The following is a 14,882-nucleotide window of genomic DNA, read 5'->3' as shown; positions in this document are numbered from 1 at the left end:
ACAGGAAGAGAAAAGATTTAAGCCACAGAAGAAGGCAGGTAACTGTTTAACTAACGAGTGAAGAGGTGGAGCTTATCGTTATCTCATCAAGCGACACATTTCAAAAACTATGAACATGTTGACCTGGCTGAGCTATTTTAGAGAGACAAATTCCAATAACTGCACATTGTCCCTGCCCACTACATTTAAGGACCAATATTTATTGCTAATGCTCGCTGTAGTTTACTGTTTCAAACACAATATTTATATTAAACGGTAATTAAAGGGCAGAAGTTGAGGTTATATAATTAAATTTGTAATCAATTAATCTTGATGAATTACATTTTAATCATGGAGTAATATTCATTTGAAAAAGCCACTTTTATATTTTATTTTAAAGGATTTTAGTCAAATGAATGTATCAAAAATACCTACAAAATGTACATTAGTGTAGCAATTAAACTTTATTAGTTGTATTTTAATTGTGTAAATGCGTTGGCACAAAAAAGCTACATTGTGCATTTAACAGGAGTCTAGAGGATGAATTAATCAAATAATATACTATGCAAGTTGACAAAATGGGAGAAAAATAATTACTGGGGCAAAAAAAGGCAAAAGATCGGCAAGAAAAATTATAAGATAGAAAAACACAAATGTACCTGTAAAATTTGAGTGGTTCACTTGTAAGGAACCTAGGAATTTATTTATTTATTAACCACAGACTGCGTTTATTTGAAGATACGCAAATTAGTGTAGCTTTTCAATGAGCCGGACGATGAAATGTTCTTATTTGATAGGTTTCCTCCGTTTTGATAGCTGCGAGTTAACCACCAATTTCAGTTTTGTCAAACCACAATTAAATCCCATCAGGACAATTCTAGGTAATTTAAATAAATAAATAACTTATCCCCACAAAGACTTGGTGTCCTCATGTAGAGATTATATTTTGGGTCAAAATGAAACAAATTCATTCATTCATTTTCCAAACCACTTATCCTCACAAGGGTTACGGGGGTGCTGGAGCCTATCCCAGCTGACTTTGGGCACAAGGTAGGGGACACCCCTAATTGGTGGCCAGCCAATTGCAGGGCACAAGGAGATGGACAACCATACATGCTTACACTCATACTTGGGTGCAATTTATGGTATTCAACCATGCTTGTTTTTGGGATGTGGGAGGAATCCGAAGTAAATACGCAGACACGTGGAGAACATGCAAAATCATCTTAATAAGGACCGATAGGGGATCGAACTACAGTGCTCCCAGGTAAAAAAAAATGTCTGGAGATAGTAAATGTCCTATGGCTAAGATTTTAATGGAGTCTTTTGCTTAATTTAGTGCCATCTCATTACCACCACCAGCTGCACCATCACCAGAGGAGGTCTAAAGCGTGAAATTCAAGTAAAACCACACATTCAATCTCAGTGAGACATATTGCCTTTGAAGAGGAAGACTTCCAGGCCATCCGAACCCAACCTTCTACCAGGATTAGCTTCAAAAGCAGTGAAGTCCAATACAAGCAGATCCACAGGAGTCTTTGCGTCAAAACATCTCCCCCAAATGGAGATGTCAGGTGAAGGTCCAGTGCTGAAATTTGTCCACAACATCACACTTGGCTAATAGAACAACGTTTCCTTTCAGCTTTAAACATTTTCCACTGCTGGGATTCTTCAGAAGCACCGCCTGAAGAAATGAGAGAGAGAGAAAAGCATTGGCAGTTTGGATTTGACCAAATTCCACACCCTCAAGTAAATACCCAAACGCACCTGTGTGAAGACCCACTGCTGCTGCGGTGAGGCATTAGAGCCCCTTCCCTTTCGCTGGCATACCTCTATCGTCACTGCATCTGAATTCTGCTTCGCCTCAATGCACAGCTCCTTGTTGATGTTATGACGGAGTTCATTGTCTGATGTATACTCAAAGTACTGGAAAAGAACCACAAAGAATTATTCCTTTGTGTATTTAACCATGTCAAGCAGAGCGGTCACTCCAGCGGGCACCTGTTCAAAAAATGTTTTCTTCTACATTAGGGGTTTCAAACTCACTTCATTTGGAGGGGTTGCCGCTGGAAATAAGACTCAAAGATTCCCTATAAAAGGTACCAATGTTGCTAATTCATTTTGCCTTACTTGTTTTGTATGGACACCACTAAAAGTTGTCATTTGCTTAAACTATGTGAGGCCACAAGAGAGTTAAAAAAAACTAAAACAAATAAAATTCATTCATTTTCCATACTGCAATTGCGAGGGATGCTGGAGCCTATCCCAGCCAACTACAGGCAACAGGCGGGGGACACCCTGAATCGGTGGCCAGCCAATCGCAGGGCACAAGGAGACGGACAACCATGCACACTCACACCCATACCTAGGGGCAATTTAGAGTGTCCTAACAGCCTACCATGCATGTTTTTGGAATGTGGGAGGAAACCAGAGTACCCAGAGGAAACTCACAAAGGCCCTGGGAGAACATGCAAACTCCACGCAGGTGGAACGACCTAGATTTGAACCCTGGACCACACAACTGTGAGGCCGACACGCTAACCACTCAGCCGCTGGGTTGTATATCTTCCAAATGCAATTGGAGGTAATATACTCCACATGGCAATCTTAGTGCCCTACCTGGTTGCCACCCATGTTGTGACAATTGTACATGATTACAGGTTTCCCTCCATTGTTTTTTTCTCCAGCGTCCAGGCACGTTTTAGAGCCACCATTGCTTATCTGAAAGCAAACATGAAATGTGGGAGAGGTTTTTGCATAACACGTGGGTCGATGCAATGTCCACGTAGGCGATAAAGACAAGCTTGACTTACTGCTCCAAATTTTATTGGCGGCTTCGGAACAAACATTTCTGGGTAGACATTGTCCAAGTACCATGAGAAGTTCTTGCACTGTAGTCGGTCTCTTAGTTCCAGACGACTGGAGATGTCTCCATATGAGTGCTACAACAGAAAATGATTTTGATTGAAATGTTATAATATTTGAATGTACATCAATTGATAACAGGAGTTTTCTCATGGAAAACATAGAATGCATCTGGGAAATAGTGACAGCACTCCTATTTAAATAAAATGGATAATGACCGCTATACTTCAAAATGTATGAAATTTACTGTTTTCTATTCTAAACAATTTCCTGTCAATGAATAAAAAAAGTCTTTCACAAATGCATCTGAAAATAGTCACAGAACTCCCATTTAAAAAAATATTTTGGCTCATAATGGCTTCACAAGGCCGAGAATTGAATGAGACTGTGACATGAAATAATGAGAAAGGAGGACAAGTTAAGTCCACTAAGATCCACTCTCCATAAACAAAAATGCAAAACCTTATTTCAGTTCAGCATTTTTAGGTGTGACGTCTCCTTTTTTGGGCCTTAGTGGATGTTAACAGGCGTGGCGGGTAAACCATTGCCCTGCATTCCAATTGGTCTTGGAAGAAACACTTCAATAGAGACTGTGGCTTTCATAATTTCATGGCTTTATCTACAACGTTTTCAGATGTTGTATTTAAATAATGCAATATTCCTTTCGTTTGAGACTCAAATGAGCTTCTGACTCTGCACCCACCCAAAGAAGTTGCACTCGAATGCTGTTTCGCTTGTCCTAATTCCTTTAAACGTAAATGTTATTTTACTCGTAATTATACCATCCTGCATAACAGGATTCCTTCATTTGCCTCTCAGGATGTGGCTCTGGTTGAGAATTGGCCTTTGTTAGAGGATGAAACATCAATCTTATGGTAAAATACCTGTCGGTCAGGTTGCCACAATCGTAATTTCCAAACACAATACAACAGAAATATATTTACTCTCAAATTGACAACAGAGAAAGTAAGAATGTGTTTTTTTTCATGCATTTTACAATTTCCCTGTTGTTTTATGCCAAGGAAGCGTACCACAGATGCAATGTTTGCGTTGAAGCTAGCAATGGAAAAGTACCTGGTAGATCAGAAAAAGCAGCATTCTGTCTTTTTAAATCTAAAGAAACCCTATGACATGGACTATGGATTTGCTGTGTAGACCCCTTTAGGGGCCCAAAATGTGATAGAAGTGGCCTATTGTTTTAAATGTTTTTTTGGTTTGTTTTTAAAGTTGTGTTTTCTAACAAACACCATGAATCTAGTTGCCTGAACCAAACAGTTAGCGATTACCATACCTGCCCTGGATGATAGATAATTTACAGAGACCTGCTCTTGAATGCACCGCACGGATGGATTAATAATAATAATAACAATAATAATATTAATAATCGGACATAGGCTTTGTCATCAATGACTCTTCTCATTCTTATAAAAACTGCTCACCTCTTTGGCAATGTCAGCGGCCCTTTTGTTTCTGTGATAGAAAAATTGCTTGTAGTCACCCAGCCAGACCTCAGCCAGGCGCACCTGGTTACGAGTGATGACTTCATGGCCTTTAGGGAAGGTGTGTGGACTCTTGGTGCGGAAGACGTGGCCCACCACTGAGCAAGGGAGGATTTCTAGCTGACCACCGCACTGCCACACCTGGACATGATACACGAACAATGATGATTTCAAAGCAACATGTCGAAACACTCTTCATCTGGTCAAAATCAGAACATATTCTGTATAGGAGATGAAATGTAGTTAAGACATTGTGATAAAATAAAACTTGAAAATTATGATACTACAAGATGACATTAGAATTTTTAACATTTAAAACAAAAAGGCCTTTTAGAAAATTCACACTAAGTCAGGGGTGGCCAAACTGGTCCTCGAGGGCTGCTGTGGGTGCAAGTTTTTGTTCCAAACAATCCAGCACAGACACTTTGACCAATGAGATATCTGCAGAAAACAAGAAGCACCTGATTGCACTTGTAGGACACCAGATTAGTGAAAAGGTGTTCTCTTGATGGGTTGGAATGGAAACCCGCACTCACTGCGGCCCTTTATGGAACAGTTTGGACATCCCTGCACTAGGTGCTCTTGTTGGGTGAGCCAAAAGGCAAATATAGGCTGCAAACAGTTGTATTTTGGACAAATTCCATATATGCATGCTGTTTATTTTTAGGAAAATACAATTGACTGCTCAGAGTTGGCTGGGATAAGCACCAGCACCTCTGTGACCCTTGCGAGGATAAGCGGAATGGAAGATGGCTGAATGAATGAATAAAACAGCGCCATTTAAGTGACTACTTATTAGACCAAATAAGTCTTAAAACATAATAACAGCAAAATATATTTAAAAAAATATTTCTAGAAGGCAAATGGCACACTTGTGTATAATGTTTCATTTACTTAATGGGTGCATTGAAAAAAACCAAATGACTGACCCGGAAGGACATCTCCACATTCTCGCCACCCCAAATCTCCATCTCGGCATCATAAGTTCCGATATGTTCAAAGTAGCTTTTTGATATGGAAAAGAGACCACCGGCAAAAGTGGGAGTTCTGAAATGTTCACAAGTGATGAAATGATAGTAACAAACAAAATTAGTCGATTTCTGAGTATATAGCGTGGAGAGCTATGACTACATTTGCCAATTGTGCTCACTTGACAGGATGCGTTTCATTGTTGCGTTTTTTAAAGATGTCAGCCGGGATGGCCTCCCAACCAAAAGTCATCCCCCAGTCAAAGTTTCCTCGGCTGCTATAATGCTGGTTGGGCAGAGGCTTTTGGAATTTGAATGTGTCAAGGCTGATGGAGCTGATGTGAGGACTGACCACCGCTGTGGGTTCTTCCACTATGCGGCTCAGCAGAGGCTCCAGCCAACCATGGAAACATTCACCTAAAATCACACAATATCATTCTTTTTTTCCCCTTTTTGGGGAATGTATACATTCATACACCTCAAATGCAAAAGGTAATCCATTTCCAGACCACAAAGGTTGAAAAAACGAAACATATGACATTCTTGAATGAATATACAACACACGGAGTGCTATTAAAATCGTTTTTCGATTCTACATTTCTTCTATATTTCCTTGGTAATTAGTTTTTAAATATAAATTTCAGTCTACCTATGGTTTTACATAATTTCAATTCATCACTCCATTCTTTTGTTTGTCTCAGCATTAAAGGCACATTTTTCGCACTGTAATTTACACCTTCAAAGTAAAAAAAGGAAAATAGACCATAAAGTACGGAAACAATAATATTCTTTTAACAAATATATATATATATATATATACATATATATATATATATATATATATATATATATATATATATATATATATATATATATATATATATATATATATATATATATATATATATATATATATATATACATACATACATACACACACACACACATATATATATATATAGTTTCCAGGTACTCTGGGTTCCACCCACATACCGAAAACATGCATGCTAGGCTGGTTGAACACTCTAAATTGCCCCTAGGTATGAGTGTGAAATGTCTGTCTCATTGTGCCCTGTGATTGGTTGGCCACCAATTCAGAGTGTCCCCTGCCTGTTGCCTATAGTGGGCTGGGATAGGCTCCAGCACCCCACGCGACCCTTGTGAGGATTAGTAGTAGGGAAAATTAATAAATGAATCTACTGAGCGAATGCCTGAGTTTGTGTGTTCTTACAGTGCGCATCGAGGAAGGTGAGCACTTGGCCTTGTGCGACGCTGGCGCCTAGCAATCGGGCCGGGACCAATCCTTTCCTCTCCTGCTGTCTCATCACACGAACAATCTTAAGATCACGGACATACTCATCCAGCTGGTTCTGCAAGTACACTGTAGGGTTGGGAAAGAACATATTTTATATTATTATATTATATACCTATATATAAAATACACAGTGAACACCTCTCAAGGAAGGGACACGGTTTCACTTTTTAACTAGTATTCATTTTTTTCATGTTTAAGAATATATAGGAAGTGGTGGAAGTGGTTAGCATGTCTATCTCACAGTTCTGAGATTGAGGGTTCAATCCCTGGTGGTTTCCGGCCTTCCTGTATGGAGTTTGCATGTTCTCCCGTGGCTGCGTTGATTTTCTCCGGGTCCTGTAGCTTCCCCCCACCTCCCAAAAATATGCAAAGTAGCCTGATTGGATAACCTAAATGGCCCCTAGGTATGAGTTTGAGCGTGAGTGGTTTTTACTCTACTACGTGTGCCCTGTGACCAATTCAGGGTGCCCAGAGTTAGAGTGGGAGAGGCTTCGCCTCCCCCCTGACCCTCGTCAGGATAAGTGGCTCAGAAGATGAGTGAGTTCAAGAGTTAGTTAACACTGCTAAAGAGGATGCTGAAGATTTGATTGGACATGAGATGGGCCCACTCCTTTTTTTTTGTTTAGGAAGATCCCCTTTGCTGGAAAAGAGGTGGGCTGACATAGTCCACATGAGTGGCCAGCCAGGAATCCCAAATAAACACTTTTAGGACTTTTGGGCTTGTGGGGAAGCTTTGCAAAGCAATGGCATATATCCACAGGAAGAGACCCCAAATCCCTTAAAAGCAATATAAAATGATCGGAAATTTACATTAAGTAACCCTGGCATGCCATGAAAATTTAAGGAGGTGACCAAAAAGCAAATGACCTGTGAATACAATGAAGAAGGGACCCAAAATGAGCTCATTGCCTGCCATTGACAATGATAAGTCATCCATTTTTTAACTGGGAGTTCTGGCTGTGTTCCTCGGTCAATGCCATTGATGGCGGAGAGGCGATTGAACAAATATTCTTCCAAATGAGTTGGACATCTAGTGCTATGAATGGCAGCCAATAAGTTTCAAGGAAGTTCTACAAAATTAATAGGATTCAATTTCTCCAGAAATGTCATTTTCTTGCAAGTCTGTTCTATCAAATGAAAGACTTTGGAAGAAGTCCAAAGTTGTTCTTGAGAAATACATTCATTCATTTTCTGAACCGCTTATCCTCAAAAAGGGTTGCGGGGGTGCTGGAGCCTATCCCACGCCAACGACGGGCACCATTCACGCTCATACCTACAGACATTTTAGAGTGTTCAATCAGTCTACCCTCCATGTTTTAGGTATGTGGGAGGGAACCGGAATACCCAGATAAATCCCTCGCAAGCCCGGGCAGAACATGCAAACTCCACACAGGAGAACCAACCTGCGATCGAGCCCACAACCCTAGAACTGTGGCTGAGGTCTATTTGCTAACCACTGCCTTGGAGAAGTACATTTACACAATAGTTTCTGCCAGGTAAAATTCGTTAATAGGATTCCTGGGTGCCTACAAAAGTTAGACCAAGATTCAATTAAACAAACAAAAACGGTGACATCTTGAAACAAAAACAATGTCAGTATTTAGTAGAGTACATCAATATGAACTTTCCAGCCAAATGAATTGTATACTGGAATCTCAATGAGCCTTGTTAGGTGTGGTAATAATTATGGGTGTGTAAGGTAATTGCATTTACAGTGAGTCAGGTGCCCGATGAATAAAGAGCAAGGAGTGATCATGATGTTCGTTTTTTTCTTATTAATTCAATGAGGGAAGCCAGGAAGACTGAAAATGTATTTCTGGGTGCAGTAAGTACTAAACAAACGAGTTAGGGGTCTAAATTTTTTCCAAAAATAAAAAGCTGTTCCTTGCAGGGAGTACCCAGAAAGTGAGTTGTCAAATCTTAAATATACAATTTTTTGTAAGTGGCTGCAAGAAAATCTGCCAAAGATCTACTATTCCATACATTCACTTTATCAGGTTGAGATTTGAACTGCTTTGATTTATGCAAAGATAACAGATTTTTTTTTGCTTTTACACAAATCAACTGGTGGAGAGATTTTCAGTTCTGCCTCACACGCTGACCACTCTTCTCTACTCAATTTGTTGTATGTGCCTATAATTTAATTTTCAACCTTTGAACGTGTTCACTGTTGTCATTGGCTGGCTAGCCGGCCCCTCTCCCACCTTCAGTGCTCGCGTCGTCCACAAGGATGATTTCTTTAAGCAGGGCGGCGGGGGACATGTGCAGAACGCTGTAGACCGTCCGGAGCAGTGTTGACCAGGCCTCATTGTGGAACACAATGATCACGCTGGTGTCAGGCAGGGGAGGGCATCGGGAAAACCTCTGGGCCAAACACCTGAATATGTTGCAGGACATTCTAATTAAGTCAATCAATTCCAAACACGTCGAGATCTGCCAATTCCAATGGGAATTTGGAAAAAGTTAACGACCAGCAAAGCCTCCCTATAAATTGCATTTTCTTTTTATTATATTATTATTAAAGGTATCATCTGGGTCTAATGGACTCATTCACTGACATGGCTTAAATTGAGTGTGTTTTCTGGGGTCGAACCCACACCCCCAGAACTGCGGGGCCAATGTGATAACCACTTATCACCAGGCTTTCCCAACAGCTATAACACATATTGTGAATCGATGATGCATACTTATGATGACGTGGTTCATTCACCTGCCTTCTGTGAGAGCAACATGGGATCGAGTCCCTTTCAGTGGCGTAGTGTTTGTGAGTGCGAATGGTTGTCTGTGTCTGTGTGTGAACTTTGACTAAATACCGACCAATTTAGAGTGTAGTCTGCCTTTCGCCCCGTGTCAGCTGGGATAGGCTCTGGCACCCCGTGACCCTGATCAGGATAAGCAGTGTTGAAAACGAATGAATGAATGGTCTTATTTAAAGATTAACTGTAACCAAACAAACATTTTTAACTAATATGAATATTCAACAATAACATAAGTGAGAGAGATATGTTGTACTATTCAGCTTTCAATCAAAGTCTCTATTTACGAGGCTATACTTTAGGTTCAAACCAAATTGCAAGTTGTTCATGCCGTCATAAAAAAGGTAACTGGTCAGGATTATTTTCAATGACTTGATTATGATTCAGTTATAAGGTTGATCCATAGCATGTCAGAAAATAGGGAAAATATTCATCATTGTTTTTCAAAGCAAAGCATTTTTTTTTGTTTCCCAAGATCATCAGTCTGCTTTCTTTGAAGACTAAAGAAATTCAGAATTTATTTGAAAATGTTGAGGCTGAAACAAGAGGATTTAAGATAATTCATCAATCTTTCGAAGTTGTTGTCTAGTTGCTTCATTTACTTTATGTGAATAGATTATTTTTGACAGCTCCACATTACATTAAGTCTTATCAGAAACACTTTTGATCTCACGTGATGTTAGAACACCATATGATAATCACTTTTCATTTATTCATTTTATGAACCGCTTATGATCACACGGCTCACGGGGTATGCTGGAGATTATGCCAGCTGACTTCGGGCCAGAGGCGGGGGACACCCTGAATCGGTGGCCAACCAATCGCAGGGCACAAGGAGACGGACAACCAAGCACACTCACACCCATACCTAGGGGCAATTCAGAGTGTCCAATCAGCCTACCATGCATGTCTTTGGAATGTGGGAGGAAACTGGAGTACCCGGAAAAAAACAACGCTGGCCCGGGGAGAACATGCAAACTCCACACAGGTGGACTGACCTGGATTTGAACCCAGGTACCCCACTGTGAGGCCGATACGCTAACCACTCAGCCCCGGGCCGCCCCACATTAATATCTAGATGCAAATTACAGTGTCCAATCAGACTACCATGCATGATTTTGGAATGTAGGAGGAAACCGGAGTAGTACTTGGAGAGAACCGACTAAGGCCTGGGGAGAACATGCAATCTCCACACAGGAAGGTCATACCTGGGATTGAACCGTCTCAGGAGGTTATAATCACTGTTTCTATATATAATTTGCATTTAGATGGATGATTTTTTTTATGGGAATTTGGGTCAACCTTACGATAGAGACACTGCACCACTGTCAGCTGGTATGATGCTGAGTAGCTGAGTTGCTGACCGTTACAGTAATTTATAAGAAGGTCCAGATTTTAAAAGGGTTGTGAAGAAAAAATGAGATAAGGTCTCTTACTCTGGAGGACGAGTGTCATCGCCGAGGTTCCGGCTGAGCGAGATACGATCGCTCGCGAACAAGTTGAAGCAATGTTTGGTCATGCCGGCCTCCTTCTCCTTGATCTCCAAGGGAGACATGTCTTTCTTTTCAAAGCCTTCACCAAAGGCGCCGGGCGCTTTGGGGTCTTGAAGTGGTCTCTCCATATGAGGCTTGAGGTCCTCCTGGCTGTAAAAACCAGGGAGGCAAATCTCAGTTTCCTTCGGATTCGGGATCTGGAAGCCAAAGTTTTTGATGGCTTCTCGGACCAGGACCATCACTTTCTCCTTCCCTGCCACCTGGGGCCAACGGCTCTGTTCATTGGTGGCAGAAGTGTCAGGATCCAGCTGGAGGAGCACCATAGCCACCACAAAGATGACCCCCCCGAAAAGGGCCAATTTTAGAATGGATGTCCGGCGGCGGGGGAACAGACGCATGGTTCAGAAGAAGCTGACACGACCCTGTGGTTACATGAGTTTGTAAAGTGATTTGAGGAAGCGGTTAGAAGTGACTCATCGAGGCTCAACCACTCAAACTCCCTTCATGTGTCATAGCAGCAGGTTCACGTAACACCACACCTTTCACCAGGACACACGTGAGAGCAGTCGAGCCAGCTTGAGATCACTCCCACCTTGCTCAAATCACTCCACAGGTGGAGTGACAGCTGAAGTATGAAGTCTTGTACGTCATCCCCACATGGCTGAAAATAACGTTTCATGCATTGCACTAACAGGATCTAACCACTGCAACGGTGACTGTCTAAAGTGAACACGGAAATTCAGTCTTACGCTTGCCCATCATTTATTTACCTGCGAGTCATTGAAAGGGGCCACCCATTGGCTTTGAGTAACAAATTACCCTGGTCGTTACTGCATTAATAAAACAAGTTATCCAGAAATTAATTGAGAAAGCACTTGAGAAGGGCTTTTAACGTGTACATTGGTATGAAAAGTTTGAGCACACAGACAATTTCCCAAATTTTCATTTATAAATCCTATATATTGAATTACTAAGTTAGTGATTCAAACACTCGAGGATTTATAAAAGAAAATTTGGGAAATTGTCAGCATGCTCAAACTTTTCATACCACCCAAAATCACACTATTATTAAGAACCAGAAGAGACAGGCCAAGAAATGGTGTCAATGGTTAAAGACAACCCACAGATCACCCCTGCATCATTTTGAAGCAGATGTTGTCACCATGCTTTATTCAATTACTATATTCAGCACAAGGAGATGCTATAGGAGAGTGATGAGTAAGAAGGCTTTCTGCAAACATGGACTCACTTGAGGTATGCAAAAGCACAAACGTTAAGTTTAACCATTAATTCATGACCAATATAACTATAAAAACCACACAGGCTTTTTGGAGAGCTTCTCAACCCCATTTGTTAGGTCACTGGTCACATGGTGAGGACAAGGATCAAATGACAATAAACCAAAATGGCTCCTCATTGCTCAACATATTGTAACTGAAAAATAAACAAATAAAATCAGTTATTTTATTAGGAACAAAGATTATTAATTCTCCACTGATTCAGATTTTTCTCTCGAGGGGGGGGGGCGTGGGGGGGGGGGGGTGAACAATATCATGTTTACTGATTTTTTGCCTAACCTGTCAGGGGTCGCCGCAGTAAGACCGTTTGAGTTTTTGTTTGAGTTCGATTTATTTATTAAGGGACAGCACTTATTAATGAACATATGTAAATATGTAAAATTGTAGCCGAGGGCTAATTTCCATCTTTAGTCCCTTGTGTAGGTTGAAGATAAACGATGACACATTTTAAACACAGCTGTCATGTGGTGTAGGGGTTCACTCATCTGACTTCGGTGTGGGCAGGTGCGGGATCAATTCCCGCTGGTGGTGGTATGATTGGGACTGTGGATGGTCATTTTTCTCTCTGTATTCCTTATGACTGACTGGCGACCACTCCAGGGTCTAGTCTGCATTTCGCCTGTAGACAGCTGGGTTAGGCTCCAGCAACCCCCGCAAACCCTTCGAGGATGGGTGGTATGGAAGATGAATGAATGACATTCTAGACACAGTTTTAGACAGCATTGTGATTCCGGTCCAGGCAGTGTGGGATCGAATCCCACTTTGCGGCAGTGTGATAATGAGTATAGATCTTTGTGTGCCTTTTACTGACTGGCATCCAGATTAGGTTGTGTCCACCTTTCACCCAAAGGCAGCTGGAATAGGCTCCAGCACCCCACAACCCTGGCAAGGATAAGTGGTGTTAAAAATGAATGGATAGTCATTAAGACTTGTGCAACTACTCTTATGTTAACAAGAGAGAAAAAAAGCTCAGTAAATAGAGACATAAAAAGTAAAAATAATTAGAATTTTGATGTGGTTGTAGAAGTAGTGTAGTAGTTGTAGTAGTAGTAGTGGTAACAAGATGGAGCTGTGCAAAAGGAAATTTCAGAAAATGATTTATCAATATTGATCCATATATAAGGCGCATGGTATTATAAAGCGCACTGCTGGCACGGTGACCAAGTAGTGGGCAAGTTGCAATGACTTCAGTAAAACTACCGTATTTTCACGACTATTTGGCACATCGTATTTTACGCCGCAGTGTCACACTTTAGACACACAAAGCACGCACCATTTCATTAGACGCATATATATTATATATGGATGAACATCGAAACGCAATAGCGCTGGCTACCAGAAGCAGCTTATTTCCGGGTTCCGGTGCGCAGTGACTGCTGGGAAATATAGTTCTTGCACGCAACACCCACACGCTAAAAACACGCTTTAAAAAGGCAACGGAAGCAAAACTGAGTTCGGTTGTACTTTATTTAGACATTTTACAACTTACTCACGTCATCTTCACCCACAAATCCATCAAAGTCCTCATTTTCTGTGTCCGAATTAAACAATTGCCCAAATGAGTCTTCCAAAACGCTGGGTCCCGCGGTTGTAGTTCTTAAGCCTCCGGGAATGACGGCAAGCTCCGAGTTATTATATATAATATATATAGACATAGTTCACAGTCTAGCTTTGAATGCTCTGTTGACGCCAACATTTAGCGGCAGGATTTCTTTTGTAAATACAGCCGAAATGACGGCCAGCACCAAATTAGTGTGGTCGCCATCATACTAACTGTATTGAAGAACTGGGTGTATTAAGAACTCTATATCCCAGCAGTCACTGCGCAGTACTTTATCTACGGGAAAATAGTAGAGTCGGGGGCTGGTTTCCGTAGTTGTCCTATCGACTGATTTATTTTATTTTATCGTGATACCAATTTTAGTATTGGTCCATATATAAAGTGCACTGGATTATACGGCGCCCTGTCTATTTTGGAGAATTTTTTTGACTTTTATGCGCGCCTTATAGTCGTGAAAATACGGTATATGCTATATTAGTTATATATGGAAACACTGATGTAGGTGAAGGATGCTCGTTGCAAAAAGACCTGAAAACCGTGTTGCTGTTCGCCCTCTTCACTGTTTGGTTTTTGTTGTTTAGCGCAGTTTAGACTAACTGAAAATTCTAGAACTATTTCTATATATAAATTTGAACTATATTCATCACATTTGCATGTTTTTCAAGAAAAAAATTCTTTCTTTCTCAATGTTTTACACTCCCCTCTAGCGCGCAACTTTGGTACTGTTGCGTGTCTATTCACCAGCACAGTTGTTCAGGAACATAAAATTGACTTGTTAATCAGCATTAGGCACATTTGCATGGTATTTAATTCATAGGCATCTTTCATTGACTTATCATAAACTATAAATGTAGTACTCAATGGATCAATTAATATCTAATTTAATGTGACATTAAACAGAACCTTAGCTGTGAACACAATCCAACTTACGTATTGTTTTAAAGGGGCAACATTGGGTTTTCTCTATAAAAATGGGCTCAACGTTGCCCGAACGTCCCCCAGCGCCTTTCCTTCTTTTGGTTTTGTGACCACCAGTGTGTTCTTTGATTTTACCGCGGAGGCAAACAGTGCTACAGGGTTTCACCTTCTTTGATAGGTACTGTATTTTACGGACTATAAGTCATACTTTTTTTTCGTAATTTGGCAGA

General features: G+C 40.8%; 1 protein-coding gene across 1 annotated transcript; it reads right to left on the bottom strand.

The window, feature by feature from the left end:
• Positions 1-1,274: 1,274 nt before the first annotated feature.
• On the bottom strand, positions 1,275-11,492 carry galnt6 (UDP-N-acetyl-alpha-D-galactosamine:polypeptide N-acetylgalactosaminyltransferase 6 (GalNAc-T6)). The gene is made up of 10 exons (XM_077624956.1): positions 10,819-11,492; positions 8,831-9,003; positions 6,543-6,692; positions 5,494-5,728; positions 5,273-5,390; positions 4,284-4,484; positions 2,793-2,921; positions 2,599-2,700; positions 1,747-1,905; positions 1,275-1,663 (listed from the first exon to the last, which is right to left on the bottom strand). The coding sequence occupies exons 1-10, from the start codon at positions 11,271-11,273 to the stop codon at positions 1,550-1,552; spliced, it is 1,836 nt and encodes a 611-aa protein (XP_077481082.1). The 5' UTR covers positions 11,274-11,492; the 3' UTR covers positions 1,275-1,549.
• Between the last annotated feature and the right edge of the window lie 3,390 nt (positions 11,493-14,882).

The sequence above is a fragment of the Stigmatopora argus genome, chromosome 1, assembly GCF_051989625.1.
Source record: "Stigmatopora argus isolate UIUO_Sarg chromosome 1, RoL_Sarg_1.0, whole genome shotgun sequence".
NCBI lineage: Eukaryota > Metazoa > Chordata > Actinopteri > Syngnathiformes > Syngnathidae > Stigmatopora > Stigmatopora argus.
The sequence above is the reverse complement of the archived record's forward strand: the minus strand, read 5'-3'. Positions and strand labels throughout refer to the sequence as shown.

What these genes read in the sequence shown, in the direction of transcription:
- galnt6 (XM_077624956.1), bottom strand. Translation starts at nt 11,273, where the DNA reads ATGCGTCTGTTCCCCCGCCGCCGGACATCCATTCTAAAATTGGCCCTT. An exon ending in CACCTTCCTCGATGCGCACT is followed by an intron (nt 5,729 to 6,542) that starts GTAAGAACACAC and finishes GTGTGATTTTAG; the next exon opens with GTGAATGTTTCCATGGTTGG. An exon ending in ATGTGGAGATGTCCTTCCGG is followed by an intron (nt 4,485 to 5,272) that starts GTCAGTCATTTG and finishes TATCATGTCCAG; the next exon opens with GTGTGGCAGTGCGGTGGTCA.